The 18,237-nt window shown below is 38.4% G+C and overlaps 1 protein-coding gene and 1 long non-coding RNA gene across 2 annotated transcripts; one reads left to right on the plus strand and one right to left on the minus strand.

Annotated features, from left to right (window-relative positions):
- Positions 1–2,364: 2,364 nt before the first annotated feature.
- Positions 2,365–4,702, minus strand: LOC130549819 (uncharacterized). Its single transcript, XM_057327157.1, has 7 exons — positions 4,518–4,702; positions 3,693–3,753; positions 3,351–3,401; positions 3,233–3,277; positions 3,090–3,154; positions 2,845–2,989; positions 2,365–2,682 (listed from the first exon to the last, which is right to left on the minus strand). Exons 1-7 carry the CDS (start codon positions 4,700–4,702, stop codon positions 2,434–2,436), a joined length of 801 nt encoding a protein of 266 aa, XP_057183140.1. The 3' UTR covers positions 2,365–2,433.
- Positions 4,703–11,850: 7,148 nt separating this feature from the next.
- On the plus strand, positions 11,851–12,980 carry LOC130549815 (uncharacterized). Its single transcript, XR_008962275.1, has 3 exons — positions 11,851–11,901; positions 12,424–12,499; positions 12,581–12,980. It is a non-coding gene; the product is annotated as an uncharacterized LOC130549815 (long non-coding RNA).
- Positions 12,981–18,237: the final 5,257 nt, after the last annotated feature.

Here is an 18,237-nt window from a genome sequence, read left to right on the forward strand (position 1 = left end):
TTGACACGGAGTAGTTGTTCCACTGAAACAAAGTTGGCACAACCCCCTTCTTTAGAAGTCGTCGTCCCGTAGGAGTTGACGGCTCGATCACATCATCACTCCTGAAGTGACGACTACACACTCTGGTATCCGGGGTAATGTTAAAATCCTTTCGTCGAATACTCTGAATCCACTTATTGCAAGTTGCCCATGTCCTTGGGAAAAGAGTGAAAACTCACAACGGAGTTAAACCTTTGCGAAGCTTCACAAAACGGGACACAACAAAACCGGGATGACCCACCCTGGCGTCGGAGGCATTTAAACTGTCTGAAACTCATCACTTGATTTTATATTAAAAAAATATAATAATATATTTAATATAACTATGAAATATGAATACTAATCTTTATCGATCGGTAACTCACAAATGAACTGACCAGTAATAGAATGCATCTGCTATGGCTGAATACCACCCGGAAGTATTTCCGCCCCCTGAGATTTTACTGGAAATACGTAGGCAGCACTCTATGCATCGAGTCTATTGCTTAAGGAAGAAGCGTAACACTAATATGGTGCGTATCAATAGCCCCGCCTACTATTGTAGCGTGATAGCCGCACGAGATGGAGAAGATTCACACATGTAGTGATTTGGATCTAGGAAGAAAACAGGGCGACCGAACGCCAATGTGTCGTCGTTAGAATTAATAAGCAAAGAGAACGAAATTTAGAACAGAAATTAGAAGCTGAAGTCGTTGATAGAATCTAAAAGTTGCTTGTAGCGATAGCAGTACGGAACATATAACCGATTAACGTTAGTTAGTGAATCGTGTGCTTGCTAACGCAGGACGGGAAGGCTAGTCAATCTGACTAGTGTCGTAGAACCGGATTTTCTTCGCTAAAGAACTGTTTCAATTGTTGTTGTCATTTTCTTGGTAAGTGAGTTTGCTTATTACTGCATTTAATTGTACAATGGTTAATGTGTGCTCTAAAAAAAGGGTAATGTTATCATTCAATAATAACGTTGTATTCAGACAAAACATTTCTATTAAATTTTAATTTAAGAAAAAATATGGCAGTTGTGAAGAATTTTCTAACTGAGAATGTTTTGTGAATCCGGCCCCAGGTTAGGTTCACATTCACAAAGTTACCATGGTAACTGAGTTACCTCACGAGCTTGACTTACCCTGCTTTCTCAAGATTGACTTACCCTCATTTCATTTTAACTAATCCGTCTATCTGAACCGGACACTGCAACCAAGAGTTGTTTTTGTTTTCTTGTTACAAAATATTTCTGAGGCACAACGCACCTGCAGAAAGAAACATTATAGCCTATGTCATACAGTCTCATTATGGCAACCTGAGTGGGAGGAGCCGAAGCACCACAGCAAAAAGGCTGAATATCAGGGGAGGTCACATAAATGTGGCATATGTACCTCACAACCAGGGGCGGAGCCAGGGGGTGACCAATGGTGGCCAAGGCCACCATAAATTAATCTTTGGCCCCCCGGCCCCCCTACTGCTTTGCCGGCGACTTTTTTGCAGAACCATTTCTGTACACAGTTGTTCCCATATGGACGCATTTCAACAGCGCACCTCAAACAAGTACTTCTCCACCCAAACTGAAGGTGGCGGTAATACACTCAACTTGAATTTCAACCACCAACACAATTACAGAAGAAGAAGAAGTAGTGTTGTTGTTGTTGTTCGCGAGTGCTCTGTGGCTACCCGATCCGTCCCGGAAACACGATTTGTTCCGCGCATGCGCGAAACTGACGTCACTTCCTGTCTGAAATAAATCGAAACACTTTACGGCAGTTTCGAGTATGTAGGCTATACCGTTACTGCTGTTGTTTTACACTCGGAGTTTAATATACATATATTTTATTACATTTATTAATAAATGTATTTATTATATCTGTATAAGTTTCTTTTTTCTTAATTTGTTTCTTACAATGCTTTGAGATATTTCCTGGCTTGTTAAATTGTTGCTGAATTATAATGCATGTTTGTTTTAAGGTGGTCATAAAAAATAACTACCCGATCCATTTCGGTTAAAATTTGGTTAATATGTGGCACAAATTAACTTCATTGAATTAAATAAATGGTCAAATTAAACTGAATTGTTTAAATTTGCTAGACACAATTTGGAAAATACAGATGTTCATACAGATGTGTTTTCTTTCTATTCATTTTCTAAAGATAGGTTCTACATAACTGTTCTAGATATTTAACTGCATTTAAGAAACACACAGAATACACAGTTATATATATATTCTTTCAATTTATTTATACATTGTTCCATTCCTCACACACGCTCGCTCACTCACTCACGCACACACACACGCACGCACGCACATGCACACTCTCTCACGCACACTCACTCACTCACACACGTGCACACGTGCACACACACTCACACACTACATTTCTCTTTGTAGAACATAGCATTGACCTTTAGGCCTTGGTCATCAACACAGTACGACAAAAATGTTTCCATGTCTTCTTGGTAATGAAATATAAACAAAAAGGCATCCTTCGCCTCAGAGAATTGACCCCCAAGAGGTTCTTGATGGCATTTTGTTGATCACCCCTGTGCATCTGCAAAAAGGCAGGCTCTGTCACCTCCCCACGGAATAAGTGTCTGTGATTCTGTACCCAGTACCACGCTGTATTTAGGTCTCGGACAATGGTTGGCTGCTGCACCTATTGAAGTAAATGAAGTTTATGCTTCATTCTAATTGGTTGACTAATTAAATGGCCTATAGTCATTTATTCCTTACATAGTAAAATGGCACAACAGTTATACTATTTATTCAGCAATCATGCAAATGCTTCATGTATAACCACTACTGTATAATCATTAACCTTATCAATGTCCTTGTCATCCACAACTCTTCTGCTGGGTGACAGTTTGGTGGTGGTGAATTTCGACACCCTAAACACAGGCTCAACGATCCCCTGAAGGAGTTGGGATGCTTCTTCGGTCCAGTATGCAAACCTCTGTCCATGCCTTTGAAAATATATGTAAATGTATATGAACTCTATGTAATAGCTTTAGCTAACTTAATACAGCCAAGATACTGAAATTATATCTGTAGAATCTATCATACCCTTCTAGGCAAAATCTTTCCATGAGGTTAATGCACCACCACTGGCGAATCAATGGCACCTCCTCCTAAAACACACAAACACACAAAAAAAATGCACACATACCAGTAGTTCAATGACATACTTGTGTGAAAATCCAGCTTACCTCTGTGAATGTTAAGGGACATGATGTGCAGATGCTGAGAGCATACTGTGAAACACAAATAACACTGTAAGACTTTGGTTTTATTATCTAACAGCTTTGATAAATTAAACATTCTTACCATCAGCATGTAGACACCACAAGAATCCCCACTGGACTGTTGAGGAAAAAACTGCAAAAGGAAAAGTGCATCCACAGTTAGTTTAAAAAACAACTGCAATTTTTAGGTAAGGGATGATGTACAGGCAGCAGGTTGTTATCGCAGAATAAAGCCTGACAGTGTGATAAAGACTGGGTTACCATGTGTTATTAGTTTTGTGTACTTGTTATCTGGGAATATCAAACCTTGGAATGTTGCAACTGGCCAATCAGAATCAAGTATTCCAGAGCACAGTCGAATAAACATGTTTAGTTATATACATACATTTGCTTGACACAATTCCATCATTAAAAAAAAACATACCTCAAGGTCTCTTCCTGTTTTTTCAGTCCAGGATCCTGGGTCAATGAAGCTTGCAATGTGTCTGGGATTCCAAAGAGAACACAAAATTACATAACGTGCAATTAAATTATCAGGTGTGCAGCCTGAGAACTAGGCTCTTTGATGAACTTGAAGCCTGAGAACGAGGCTCCTTTTGGAAACTGTAACCAAATAACATGCCTGGAACAAGGCCAGTAAATTATCTTAAGTCTAAACCTAAATATGGTTCTGTAAGTCTTATCTCCAAAACCATCAGGTTGTCTTCCTCGGACAGGACAACTAGCCTGCATGTACTGTTTAATTGGGCCGGTGTAGAAGAGACTGTCGCCTGTTTGAAGAAGAAAAAAAGCATGAAAAAGTTGCAGTTAAAAGAAATATCATATTATCTGATATCTGACTAAAATTAAACTCCATAAAGGTCAATAAAACATCACATAAATTTAACCAATTTTATATATAAATTGATTTTATAATTAATATATAAAATAATGCCCAAATCACACTACAAAGAAAGAAATTTGTAATGGTTTTAATGGTAAAAGCTAATGGTTCATACACTACAAAGAAAGAAATTTGTAATGGTTTTAATGGTAAAAGCTAATGGTTCATAGCAGTATTTTAATGTAAACCATTAGCATCTCTGTGAAGGGTTCTATCGTTTTCTTATTCTATACGGGAATTTAACAAGTACAGTTAATGTAGCTCGATATTTTAAACATAACTTTGTAAATTAAGCACATGACCCAGGTTGTAACAGATTGTCAGTTCTCCTTTTAATTATAAAATCGCTTAACGCAATTTAATTACCTTTGATGATAAAATTCGAAGACGCCCGGAACAGGTGTAATGCCGAGAAATGCACCCCTGCCAGATTCCGAGCTGGTCCCAGGTCGAGAAGACTGTCGTAAAACGTCGCCGATAACAGGAAGTGACGTCAGTTTCGCGCATGCGCGGAACAAATCGTGTTTCCGGGACGGATCGGGTAGCCACATGCTCCAAACGGACTTTGCGTGTGCAGTCAGAGGACTGTCTGTTTCCCGCCGCGGGAGGTCACATGTAAGTTAACAAGAAGAATTAAGTTTATTCACTATGTTTGATATGTTTCTTGTCTTAATGTATGTATATTATGGCTGGCGTGCTGAAGTTGAAACAGACATGGTAAAGTTTGCTAAGTTAATTTAGGCTGTTAACTTAGCAGTATGAAAGTTGCAAGATATAAACAGTTTCACTGTGTCAGTGTCATTTAAAAGAGCGTTGTAGAAGGCCATTAAAAGTAAAGTCAACTTTCAGTGCTGATTTAGGTTAATGGAGGTGGTCTGTCTGTGTCATTTCCTTGAAAGGGAATTCAAATGTTTTGTTGGCAGTTGGCAGCCAAATGATTATATGCAAAGTATTGCAAAGGAATATTTTTGAAATGCTTGCCCATAATGTTAAGGTTACTATATTTTGGTTTTTCTGTGATATTGTAATGTTTGTTTGATAAAAGTGCATTCTGGTATATTCTTATGTCGTGTAAATTGTCATTATGGTGTGAGCTTTATCACCAATTAAAAAGACACCACCTTCTGCAATGCCACACTGTTTCAGATCTTTTTTTTAAATCAGTTTAGTAATACATTAAAAAGCTTATGTGGATCTTCATGATGTAATTCTAAATGGCAATCACTGCCTGTTTAAGTAAATGAGTGAGTGACTAAGAAACACTACTAGATCCACAGTGACTTGCCACATAGGAAAAAAAAGATGATATCAGTTTCTGTGCTACCCCTGTGTGAGCTATGGTCTCAGTCTGGCCACCCCTATGGAAATTGTCTGGCTCCGCCACTGCTCACAACTACCTCAGAAAGTTTTGATTAAGTATATTTTATTCACTGTCTTCTCCCACAGCCATTTAAAAGAAAAATGTCATGTTTCAGGCTCTGTCTTTTTTTGTGGAGCTAAATTATACTTATAATAACTGAACAATCATAATCCGCTGTCCGTTCATTATAATAACTCGCATCATTACAATCAGTTGTCCTCGATAATTCCATGTTGTTTTGGGTTGGCTTCAACAAGAGTCCTAACGCCATCTAGCGGACAAAACATGACACACTCAAGCCCTAAAAATGAGCACACGCTTTTGACATGAAGAGAGCGCGCTTCCGACGCGCGGTTTTTTGTTACCTCAAAGCTATGGCAAGCCGATGGTGTCAGACTATCAAAAGCCAACAGGTTCACAATTCGCGTGCTTTTGATCGCCGTATTAATATTAAAACGCCACCTTAACGCCGCATGGCGCTAAATTAACGTCATACGCCGCCACGCGTTTAAATAACGCCGCACGCCGATCGACGTTATCTTAACGTCACACGCACTCAAAATGCAAACTTATTAGCTAATATACACAGCCCCTCCTCTTCTGGGTTTGCGAGCTCTACGGCAAGTCGGAGGCTCGGAGCATCCAGTACCATTTCCAAGAGCGCTGTTCACTTAAGTTAACTGGGGTCTGGCACGCGATGAAACCGTCTGACCGTAGTGTCACCTCAAATCCATATCCAGCTTAACTTTGTGGAAAACAAAAATGGAAAGAAATGAAAGAAAAACATATAACTAATGCAGTATGTTCCAGGAAGCAATGTGTAAATGTGGGTGCGTAAATGATGACAGAATTAGAAGTAAAACGAGTCGTTGCTGTTAGTCTACAGGTTAGCTCGGTTTGCTCGCAGTCGCGCGTTGCGTCTTTAGCTGGTTCGAGTCCCGCTCGGACCATTTGCAGATTTTTACATCGTTGGTCTTACGTTTATCTGTGTTACAGGGATTTTTTTATATTTCAGCATTTAATGCGTGGTTAATATATAAACAAAGTCAGGAATAAGAGCTCTTTTTCCACAACAAACTTACAGCATATTCTAAGTTTCTTAAGCGGTCCCGACAGCCTCGCCAACAGCCTTTCAATAATCATCTTAACGCACATCACCTGCCCACTTAAATTTCATTAGCACGCGACCACTCACATTACCTACGGGACATATTGCCATTTACCTCGAGTCAATCACGCTAACCAGCAGACTACCACTCACAGTCCACAATCTTTGCTTAAAGGGAATGCAGTTTACTTTTTACCCTGGCTGACCTCGCTTATACCAGGAATGATTTCTGGTGTTGGAAATTAGCTAATACAATATTTCAACCGATTGCTTTTTTGCTTTTCACGTAGGCAATACGCGCTATATTTAATAAGCAGGATACATTACAATGGGATTGGTTGGCCTTTATATAATTGCTGACCACGTTGTGTAACTTTACATTTCCAAAGAGAAGTCGCTTCTTTAAGGACCATGTATAATAATAATAATATGTTTATTTTTTATAGCGCCTTTCAAGAACCCAAGGTCACTTTACAAAGTAATACAAGCAATTGACAAACATAATACACCAAACAATCAGAGGGAACAATAATACAAACAAGTGTTGACAACAAGAAACTACAGTTAATTAACAATAAAAGGTCTCGCAATCATATGATGAAAGTTGATGAAAGGGGAAGCATAGAGTTAGAAGAGTTATTTAGAGAACAAAGTGAATAGATGAGTTTTAAGTTGAGACTTAAAGGTCTGGAGAGAGGAGGCGGCACGAACATTATGGGGCAGCTTATTCCATAGCTTAGGGCCTATATTACAGAAGGCTCTACCACCCACCGTAGAGAGTTTATACTTGGGCACAACAAGCAAGTTATCATTGCTAGATCTGAGAGTCCGTGCAGGAACATATGGTGACACTAACTCAACTAGATATTGAGGTGCTAGGCCATTATGGGCCTCATAAACTAAAACTAAGAGTTTGAATTGAATACGTTTGGGCACAGGAAGCCAGTGAAGTTGGTGAAGGATGGGAGTGATATGCGCAGATTTTTTATTAAATGTAAGAACTCGAGCAACAGAGTTTTGCACCATTTGGAGACGATTAATAACTTTGGCAGGTAAGCCGCTATATAAGGAGTTACAGCAGTCCAATCTCGAGGTTATAAAAGCATGGATAATAGTTTCAGCATCTGCAAAATTAAGTGAGGGACGTATACGAACAATATTTCGCAGTTGATAAAAGCATGATTTAACTATCTGACCAATGTGTGAATCAAAGCATAACGCAGAGTCAAACAACACTCCCAAATTTCGCACAGTTGTTGAGGGCCTAATCTGGACACCTTCGATATCTATGAAGAAGTCATGCTGGGAGGAGCTCTGTGATTTAGGGCCAACCAGCAGGATTTCGGTTTTGTCTGCATTTAGTTGTAGAAAGTTATCTGACATCCAGGTTTTAAGTTCTTGAAGATCCCTGTTCTTAATTGGCCAGCAAACTCACCTGACCTTAACCCATAGAAAATCTATGGGGTATTGTGAAGAGGAAGATGCGATATGCCAGACCCAACAATGCAGAAGAGCTGAAGGCCACTATCAGAGCAACCTGGCCTCTCATAACACCTGAGCAGTGCCACAGACTGATCGACTCCATGCCACGCCGCATTGCTGCAGTAATTCAGGCAAAAGGAGCCCCAACTAAGTATTGAGTGCTGTACATGCTCATACTTTTCATGTTCATACTTTTCAGTTAGCCAAGATTTCTAAAAATCCTTTCTTTGTATTGGTCTTAAGTAATATTCTAATTTTCTGAGATACTGAATTTGGGATTTTCATTAGTTGTCAGTTATAATCATCAAATTAAAAGAAATAAACATTTGAAATATATCAGTCTGTGTGTAATGAATGAATATAATATACAAGTTTCACTTTTTGAATGGAATTAGTGAAATAAATCAACTTTTTGATGATATTCTAATTATATGACCAGCACCTGTATATTGTGTGACCATAAAACATTTTCTTTTCATTATGTCATAATTTGGAATGGTATTTTGTAAAGTTGCCAGGAGGTCATAACGATGCAAATTAGCTGTTGAGTGGACAAAGAATATGACGTTAGAAGTTGGACAAAACTATGTGAGCATGTAAACACAGCGCGCAAGCAAATTACAGCAGCGCAAGCACAGTGACAAAGCTTGCACGTAAAATATAAACCTGCAGAAACTGAAAATCCCACACTCGAACACAAAAACAAAGTCTGTGCATGTAAATCAACACTTCCGAGGGAAAATAACAAACCCGGAGGCCAAGGAAATCACTCGTGCACAGCATTGACTACACGCGCGTCGATCTGCACACACGCGCGAGCTGGGTTTCTACACACCCGCAAGTCATTTCGAGTTTTGGCACTCAGTGGGCGGGACACTACGACTTTGTGACAACAAATCCCATTGGCCCGTTACTTCCTGGAAATCCTGTTGTGATTGGCTGTTGCTGCCGCCATCAAGTCTTTAATACCTAAATATGGCGGAGAGTAATGAGGTAATTTACTAATCTGCTTTAAAAGCATAAATAGTGTGATATTTATTTTATAATCGGAATCTAGTCAGTTAAATAGTCAGGCTTGACTTTATTTTAACATTAGTTGTTCAAACATAAAACGAGGGAACAGAAGAACGGCTGAGCACCGCTAGACTTATTACGACAGACACCGGAGTCAGATGCGGGAGACAGATTTCTTTTAATTAGTTCAATCGGAACTCACAGAGACCAGAATAAAAAAAAACAACAACCGTGCAAGCAGTCTCACACACAGCACAACCCTGAAAGTCTTAATAAGGAGGCTCGAGCGCTCGGCCGAAAAAACAAGATTGGATGATCTCAGTTCGTGTGTAATAATTCCCAAGAGTGATATTCGCTGATAAAATATAGTCCAGCCTCTCAACGTCCGTGAGGGAGAGATTCAAAAGGCGGCGTGAGTAATCCACCAGAGGAAGAGTCCCAGGAGCAATAGATCGTCCCGCCTCTCGAACGTCCGTGAGGGAGAGATTCAAAAGGCGGTGTGAGTAATCCACAAGAGGAAGAGTATACAAGACTATATTCTCAAGACATGAGGTCACGGTAGCTAGACAATCTAACGATCTGACAACATGCGGCAGAACAGAGGAGGTTTAAATAAGGGAATAATTAACAGGGAAGTGGGAGCAGGTGAACTGTGATGAGGGAAAGGAGAAACCGGTGTGAGAAGAATAAGTGGGGAAAACAAGGGGGCGGGGCATACACAGACCGAGTGCATGGTGAGCGGTAACTCAACCATGTGCTCGACACAGACAAAACATCACAGAAAACAAAACAGGCTGAGACTCAAGCCCGAGGCCTGACAAGACTAGCTAACGTTAGCAGTCCTAATAGTAATTGTATGTTGATTAATTGGATTACTGATGAATTACTTCAATTAAACGTGATCAACTTTTTTAAAATGGATGTGCTGGATCCATTTCATTACTAAAAATAGGTGAAAATAGAGATTGCCACAAAACATTTAGTAAACCTCTTGAGGAGTTCCCTGGGTGCAGGTCCTTTGCGCATTAATGTTCCAGGTAATGTTAGTGCTTCTCAAAGTGGTAAGTGTACAATCAGCTACCTGCTAGCTAGTTAAATGTTAGTGTTACATGTAAACATGTTACTGTGGTAATAAAATTCACTAATCAGAAGCTTGTACATTAATTCATTATATAGATGAAATGCAGGCAGGCCCTAGAACCGTTGAGACTGGCAGAGTGCAGACTCCCAGGGGATGCAACAGGATATGGCCAGGTTAGGAAGTATTTAGGACACTAAAGTGTATGTTAATAATGATTAGTAACTGATTGTTTGTCATGATATTTATGTTGGATTGAGAAAGCCATGTTTTACTTCATCTTCTTATTCTTGCAAGACTAAATTTTCATACTCAACTCCAAACTTTACGGACTTTAGACACTTTTCTTAAGAGCTGTTGAAAGAGCAAGTTCCCACACCCCCACACTCCCATAGACATCCATAGAAAGAATGGAATGCAGAAGTAACTTGTGTTGTGGAGAGATCTATAGTTCCAAATATTGCACTGAAGCCCATTCATTTAAGCGTTTCCCAAATACCCACTGGTTAGTTTATTAAATTTTATTTTAGAGAGAGAGAGCATACGTTCGCAAAGTTCAGGTGTTTGTTTGTTCACTGCATTTGGGTAATGAATGTTATATAAACGGTGGATATAATGCTGGATTTGGAGATAGTTTGAAACTGATATATGGAGCCGTCCCAGCGCTAAAAGATACCGGACATGAACAGCATGCGCTGAGTGAAACTGATGTCTGTGTTTTGTTGGCAATGGGTGCACACGTGCTTTAGTTCAGCCTACCCCTCCCCCCCGCACGCGCCGTATGCTTTCGGAAATAATCGTACAGCTGTATCTATCTTTTATAAATGTGATCAAACTAAATACTCTTCGAAAATCCAACGTATGCAATACTACTCTATAGGTACTCAAGATTAATATGAGATTGGCAGAAACCGCGTGTGTTTGGGCCGCTTTAAAACATATAAGATAAAATACAGTGATTGATTCACAACTCCTCATGTTTATGGCTCACATGACCCCATTTCTCTACATTTTAAAACATGAATCCAAAGTCTAAAACCAGAAATATCGCCATAGTCATTGAACTATTAGATATTCCTTTATTTTCTTATTTAACACATGCAAAATATACTGTATTAACACACATTATGTGCTGTCATACATAAATGTAGTCTGCGTAGTAATGAATGCATATGTGTTGATAGTTAGTGAAAATTGCTACAAATAAACACATTTAAACAAACTGACAGTTTGGAATTGATAGCTTCATGAACCACATGACTGTGGTGCCGAGATCAAAGTATTTTGCAATTCTCTGTGTCAACGGCTCTGGGTCAGACTTATGGCTTTTCTAACTTTGTTTTCAAATTCAAACTGTCAAAACACATACACAGCCCCCTTTTCGCTCTCTCTCTCTCTCTCTCTCTCTCTCTCTCTCTCTCTCTCTCTCTCTCTCTCTCTCTCTCTCTCGTAAAATATATAAATGTTAAATATGTGCTAAAGTTTTTTTCATGTCCTTTGCATTATCCACAGAGCATTTCCTGGCCTTTTTAAATCTAAAGCCGCAGGAAAACTAGCCAGAAAAAGGTGTAGAAAATCTACTTCTGTGCAGTTCTTTCTCCTGGATGAATACAGAGAGAGAATTGAAGGAATTGAAGATATGGTCCTTCTACAGGCAGGATTGGGACGAAGGACCGTTAGCGTACCCGAAGAAGCTAATCATGCAGAGGTAGTGACAGATCTGATACATTTACATTTAGTCATTTAGCAGACGCTTTTATCCAAATGAGCAATATTATTTATTGGATTATACTATCTTGATATTGATTCAAAATGATACTTTACTGTTGTTTCATCCTTGCCATACATGGCCTGCAGACTTCGATGTCTACTATCAGAGATGAAGGGAAGAACAGCTGGCACAAGATGAAGTGATGATGTAATAAAATTAACAAAGTTTATTCAGGAAGATAATCATTATAATAGTTACGTTTAGATGCTCATTCAACTCTCGTCGTACTTGCGTTCCGTCTCTAAATTGTTAGATACAGTACTGCATTTTAATACAAGTAAATGCCCAATAAAAAAGTTTTTCATTTAAATTTCTATTGTCAGACAAAAGAATGAAATAGTACTTTAAATAGTAATGTGTGTAAATAGAATGTTATGAAGCAGTGAATTGTATTTTTTATTTTATGCATCATGCAGTGCCAGCATCTGTCTGGGTAACAGTCACTTGAATTGTTTACAGATCTCATCGCTCTTTTGTGAAGTTTTTCCAAAACTGAGAGAATTAGATGGGGCTTGGATGATATACAAAGCAGCTGGTAAGAAACACATTAACTTGCACTAAACAATTAATGTATTCAGTATCCTGTAAATATTGTTGTCTTTTTTTATCCAAACAGGTGGATCTGGCCAACGTTCACTGACAGTGGTGGCACCTGATGCAGAGGGTTACACTGGTTTATATATAATTAAGGCAGCAGGAGGAAAGGCATGCCTCTACATAATGCCAATTCAGCATAAATGAGATACTTCACCATTACCAATGTCAGCCAAAGAATTTGAAAGGATGCCTAAAGCCAAGTGCATTACCTGTCAGGTTTATGTGCCAATACAGCTGCTAGCTTTTCATGTGGCCAAATGTGAGCAAAATAGCATCCCTGATTGTGAGGTAAGATGTACTGAAAACACCCTCACTGCTTGTTTAAATCTTAAATAATTTTACAATAATTTATTTGACACATTTTTTACAGATAATCTCTGGTGATGAGTCCAGTTTGGAATCCAACATTGATGATTTTGATAAAGATGTAAGCTCCATAATGTACCCTCTAAAGCTGTATTTTTAACCCTTTGCAGATACTATTTTTCGGCTTTAGAAAAAAGTAATGTAGTGTATTCCTTTAAACTGCTATGGTCTTTTATGTCACTGAAGGATTTATGATTGGTTTTAATTCAGAAGTTCTTTATCTAACCAGTCTTTTGTTATGACCCCATTATAAACAAAGGCATTATCAAATGAATCACCAGCAGTCTCCACGTCCATAGCTGATGTCGAGGTATGGAACGATTTGCACTACTTAAATGTATTTTGGGACCATTTAGTTCTTCACGAGTAACCATGCTTTTGTAATGACTCTATTCAAATTAAAGGGATCTGTAAATGAGCCTTCAGCAGTCTCCATGTCTGTGGAGGATGTAAAGGTAAAGACAAATTTGCACTATAGCTATATTTTGAAAACATTTGGGCTACGTGACACTGTCAGTCCAAAATCAAATTTTGACCAAAAATAAATTTAGCTATGTTTATGTGTCTGTAAATCCAATTCAGTCTGAGATTTGGCATTGCTCTTGTTCTCACATCAAATTAATATGTTAGATGTTATGGCAAAAACAGGGTTGAGTTGTTTCAGATACGTTGGGGCAGATTGCAGCACAGAACTAAACTGCACATGCTAGCTTCTTACTTTTTGGGAGTTGCTTTATTAAGGGGCCATCACACTAGGCTTTTTATTACATTTACTTATATTCATATGCATGTGAATGCCTCAGACCGGAAAAGCAAGCTCGTGCAAAGATTTCACTGCGTTTCAACACGCATATTATTTATTAGTCTCAGGTTAGGTAAAGTAAGTTGAGCCTAAATTCCAAGCATTTGAAATACAAAAATTGGACCTCAATACAAATTCTTGTATTAAGCTGTGAACACAGCCTTAGTTAGTGATGCTTTGAAAAAGCTCACTATTACTATCTTGCGAGCATATTATAATTAGTGATGCTTTGAAAAAAAGAGTATTACTATTTGAACATACTTATTATTTATAATTCTTGTTCTGGACACTTTTATTAAACACCATTATAAAAAGGCCAGATGGATATATTTGCAGCACAGTGTCGTAGAGACAAGGGGGTGGGCTCTTTTGACTCAGGCAACCAATCAGTGTCACATGATCGTCATGAAGCTATTAAGCCACGCCCATAGCAACCATTTACAGCAACCGATCCCATAGACTCCCATTATAAAAAGTGCAGGTGGATATCTTTGCAACACAGTGTCGTAGAGACAAGGGGGTGTGCTCGTATTACTCAGGCAACCAATCAGTGGTCCAGGAAGTTCATTAAGCTACCAAGCCACGACCATAGCAACAAAACATGTTAAATTAGCAACCGTTTAACAACACCTATATCTCTTCATCAGAACATCATAGAGAGATGGGGGTTGGTTTATTTCACTTATGGCTTGAAGCATAATCAGTTGGCAGATGCTAAGCCACGCCCATAGCAACCAAACACATTAGCCTAGCAACAGTTCAGCAAAACCTATATCTCTGCATCAGAACATTATAGAGAAAAGGGGGTTGGTTCGTTTCACTCATAGGTTAGAGTATTATCAAGTGCAGATGCCAAGCCACGCCCATAGCAACCAAACATATTAGCCTAGCAACCGTTTAGCAATATGAATATCTCTGCGTAAGAACATCGTAGAGAAATGGGGGTTGGTTAGATTCATTAGTACTTAAAGTGTCATCACACTAGTGCTGAGTTCCGCGGTTTGCCACGAAAGCATCACTCACATTTTCACTATCTAGTTATTTAATATTGCATTTGCATCAGTATAATTCTAGGAGATCTAATTATTATTCACTTGTAGTGTATATTTTTATACTTAGAGGAGCTTAACGTTTGTAAGTGAATTACTTTCATAGGTTGCCTGTCCAGTTTGCCTGAATTTGTACTCGAGAGACTAAGTGGAACTACACGCAAGCAGTTGTGGTGAAAGGTTTGTGACGATTCCCAAAATTCATTTTACACAACATTTATGTTATAATTAAAGTTTTATCCCTGCTCATTTTCACGGGTACACATTTGGAGCAACTGCTATTAGTTAAAGATGCGTTAGACCTACATTTGTGTCTCTGCAGCTTTGTTGAGGAACTTGAAAAAGAGCTTGCGAGTGAGGTTACAGATGTGGTAGGTGAAACGATGATAGAGAAACAATGTAAAAGGTAAATGGAAGATATCTGATGACACCTGACTGTCTTATGAGATTGACCTTTTCTTAGAAAGCTGTTTGGTGCATTTTGTTGTTGTTTATTTCTACTTGCTCTGTTTATTAGCTTATCTGACATCCTCACAGAGATTGGAGAATGTGTAGACCACACATCAACATTTAATGTAAGTGTCACAAGAGAAGGTCTTTATGAAAGGTGCATGTTGCAGTGGAAACGGCAAAAAAAATCTTCTCCAAAGAATACTCTCTTTGTTAACTTCCTCGGAGAGTATGGCATTGACAATGGAGCTCTCAGAAAAGAATTCCTAACAGGTGAAGTATGTGCTAGATTGCCTTAAATTAGAGCACTACTGAATTTATTTATTTTTTATTTGCTGATCTACATTTCAACAGAAATGCTGAAAGGACTAGAATCACACCTCTTTGAGGGAGGAGACGCAGGAAAAGTTCCAAAGTACTCCATTACAGATTACAAGAAAGATAATTTCAAGTAGGTAGTAGTATGCAAATTGATTGTTCTCCGGGTTGGTTACTTTATTTTTCTATTTTTCTATTCTTTTTTTTCTATGAAAGTATGTTAGGGATCATTTACAGCCAGCTTCTACAACAGAAAAACACCCTTGAGGCATTTTGTACAAATAAATATAATGTAAAATCAAAAAGCTTATAAAAAACATGCTTGATATAACACTCCTCATCCACACATCAGTTATGTTGCCTCAAAACACTCACACAAATCACTTCTGAGTTATTACAGGACTTGTGGAGAGATCTTTGAAGTGAGTGTAGCACAAGGAGGCCCTCCACCCAATTTCTTTAAAAAATGGTGCTATGACTACATCTGTACAGGCACTATTAATAAGGAAGAGATGTCCAGAGACAATGTTGCAGATCCTGAACTCATAGAGCTTATTGAACAGGTTTTTAAAAACTAGATCCAACAAATCAAACATTTGAAAATGTACACTACAAGACATGTTTGTAAAATAAAATGATCTTATATAGGTGCATCTAAAAAAATTGGAATATTATGAAAAAGGTCAATATTTTTTGTCACTCATTTCAGAAAGTGAAACCCATATATTCTATAGATTCATTACACATAGAGTGAAATATTTCAAGCCTTTATTGTTTCTTGAAATTTTGATGATTATGGCTTACAGATAATGAAAATCCAAAATTCATTGTCTCATTTAAATTTTCTATTACATAAGATCAATAAAAAAGGATATTTTAAACAGAAATGTCAGGGTTCGAAAAACTATGTTCATTTCTATGCACTCAAGTTGGGCCTACTTTTGCATGAATTACTGCATCAATGCAGCGTGGCATGGAGGCAATCAGCCTGTGGCTGACAGTCAACGCAGCCATCTACCAGGAAATTTTAGAGCACTTCATGCTTCCTTATGCTGACAAGCTTTATGGAGATGCTGATTTCATTTTCCAGCAGGACTTGGCACCTGTCCACACTGCCAAAGGTACCAAAAGCTGGTTCAATGACCATGGTGGTATTGTGCTTGATTGGCCAGCAAACCCGCCTGACCTGAACCCCATAGAGAATCTATGGGATATTGTCAAGAGGAAGATGAGAGACACCAGACCCAACAATGCAGATGACCTGAAGGCCGAATCTATATAATATATGGGTTTCACTTTCTGAAATGAGTGACAAAAAATATTGACCTTTTTCATGATATTCCAATTTTTTGAGATGCACCTGTACATTTCCCTTAGAGCTATATTCATTTTTCTCCTTGCCCTTAGGTTGATGAAGATACAAACTCTATGACTAACCTATCTGACAGAATTTTGGCAAGCGGATATTCAGGACCTATTGTCCATGAGCAGAAGGCAGCGATCATTGAGTATGCAATCAACATCAATGTATTTAAGTGAAAGTTTACAATTGACACATGTAAGTTTATGTTTTCTTTCTTGTCTATTAAGTGCCATAGTTCTGCACTCTGCGGTCCGGATAATTCCAATGTTGCAGCAGATCTGTGATGGATTGAAACTGTATGGTTTCCACGACTTAGTGACTCGTCAAAGTGATTCTTGCCTGCAGCTCTTTGTACCTGGACACCTGAAAAAGGATTTTAAATCTGCAGATTGCATCATAGAATGTCTTTTGAAGTAGGTCTACCTTTATATATTAAAATGCAAGTGCACTTTTAAACTTGTTAGGTGGATGCAGAATTCATTGAGCTTGCCTTGGCACCAATATTCAGTGATGAAGGCTCACTCAGGCGCCACAGAGAGTGTCGCATTATAAACTTCTTACAGGATTTTAATCAGAAGCTAGAGGATGAAGGTAAAGGAATGGACATTTTCTCAAATCAGTTTTCTTGTTTCTACTTGTTAAACTTTTTTTTTTAATCTTGTTTAGAAGAACTGGCCACTCCAGAGGAAGAGGGCATGAACAACACAAGTAACTACATCACTGTAAGCAGCTTCCTCCAGTGGCTCACGGGACAAGCGCATGTTCCACTTATTGCATGACAAAGGGGAGGCTTTAAAATTCACATTGAGTTTGACCATGATTGTGATGTACGTTATGGTTCTCACAACATATGCTGTCCTGTTGTCAATGCTTGTGCGGTCTGCATAACTTTTCCAACTAAACACCTTGGCACGTATCAGGAGTTCCAAGACATTATTTCAGAAGCTATAAATAGTAGCCAAGAGTTTGGTCGCCACTAGGTTTTTATAACAATAGTGTGGGTTATACCATCAGTTAATTTTTTATTTCCATGTTATATTGTTGGGAGTTTTTAGTAATAAATGCTGCGATAAGTTTTAATGTTAGGACAGCACAAACATTGTAATTTAATTGGTATAACCGCATTCACCAGCTAAAGAAATACAATTTCATATTAAATTATGTAATGTTCGTTATGTAATGTTCATGTTGGTTAATCTCTACAATCTGGAGGCAAAATGATCTTGTATTTCTGCTTTGTTGTAAAAGCTGTAATAAGAAGCAAGGTTTTAAAATTGTTATGAGAAAATACAAATTTCTGCAACTACTTGAATTATTGACTGCATTGA

The sequence above is a fragment of the Triplophysa rosa genome, unplaced genomic scaffold (genome assembly GCF_024868665.1).
Source record: "Triplophysa rosa unplaced genomic scaffold, Trosa_1v2 scaffold17_ERROPOS6775743, whole genome shotgun sequence".
In the NCBI taxonomy this organism is placed as follows: Eukaryota; Metazoa; Chordata; class Actinopteri; order Cypriniformes; family Nemacheilidae; genus Triplophysa; species Triplophysa rosa.

What these genes read in the sequence shown, in the direction of transcription:
- LOC130549819 (XM_057327157.1), bottom strand. Translation starts at nt 4,702, where the DNA reads ATGTGGCTACCCGATCCGTCCCGGAAACACGATTTGTTCCGCGCATGC. An exon ending in TTCGAATTTTATCATCAAAG is followed by an intron (nt 3,754 to 4,517) that starts GTAATTAAATTG and finishes TTGGAATCCCAG; the next exon opens with ACACATTGCAAGCTTCATTG. An exon ending in AAACAGGAAGAGACCTTGAG is followed by an intron (nt 3,402 to 3,692) that starts GTATGTTTTTTT and finishes TTCCTTTTGCAG; the next exon opens with TTTTTTCCTCAACAGTCCAG.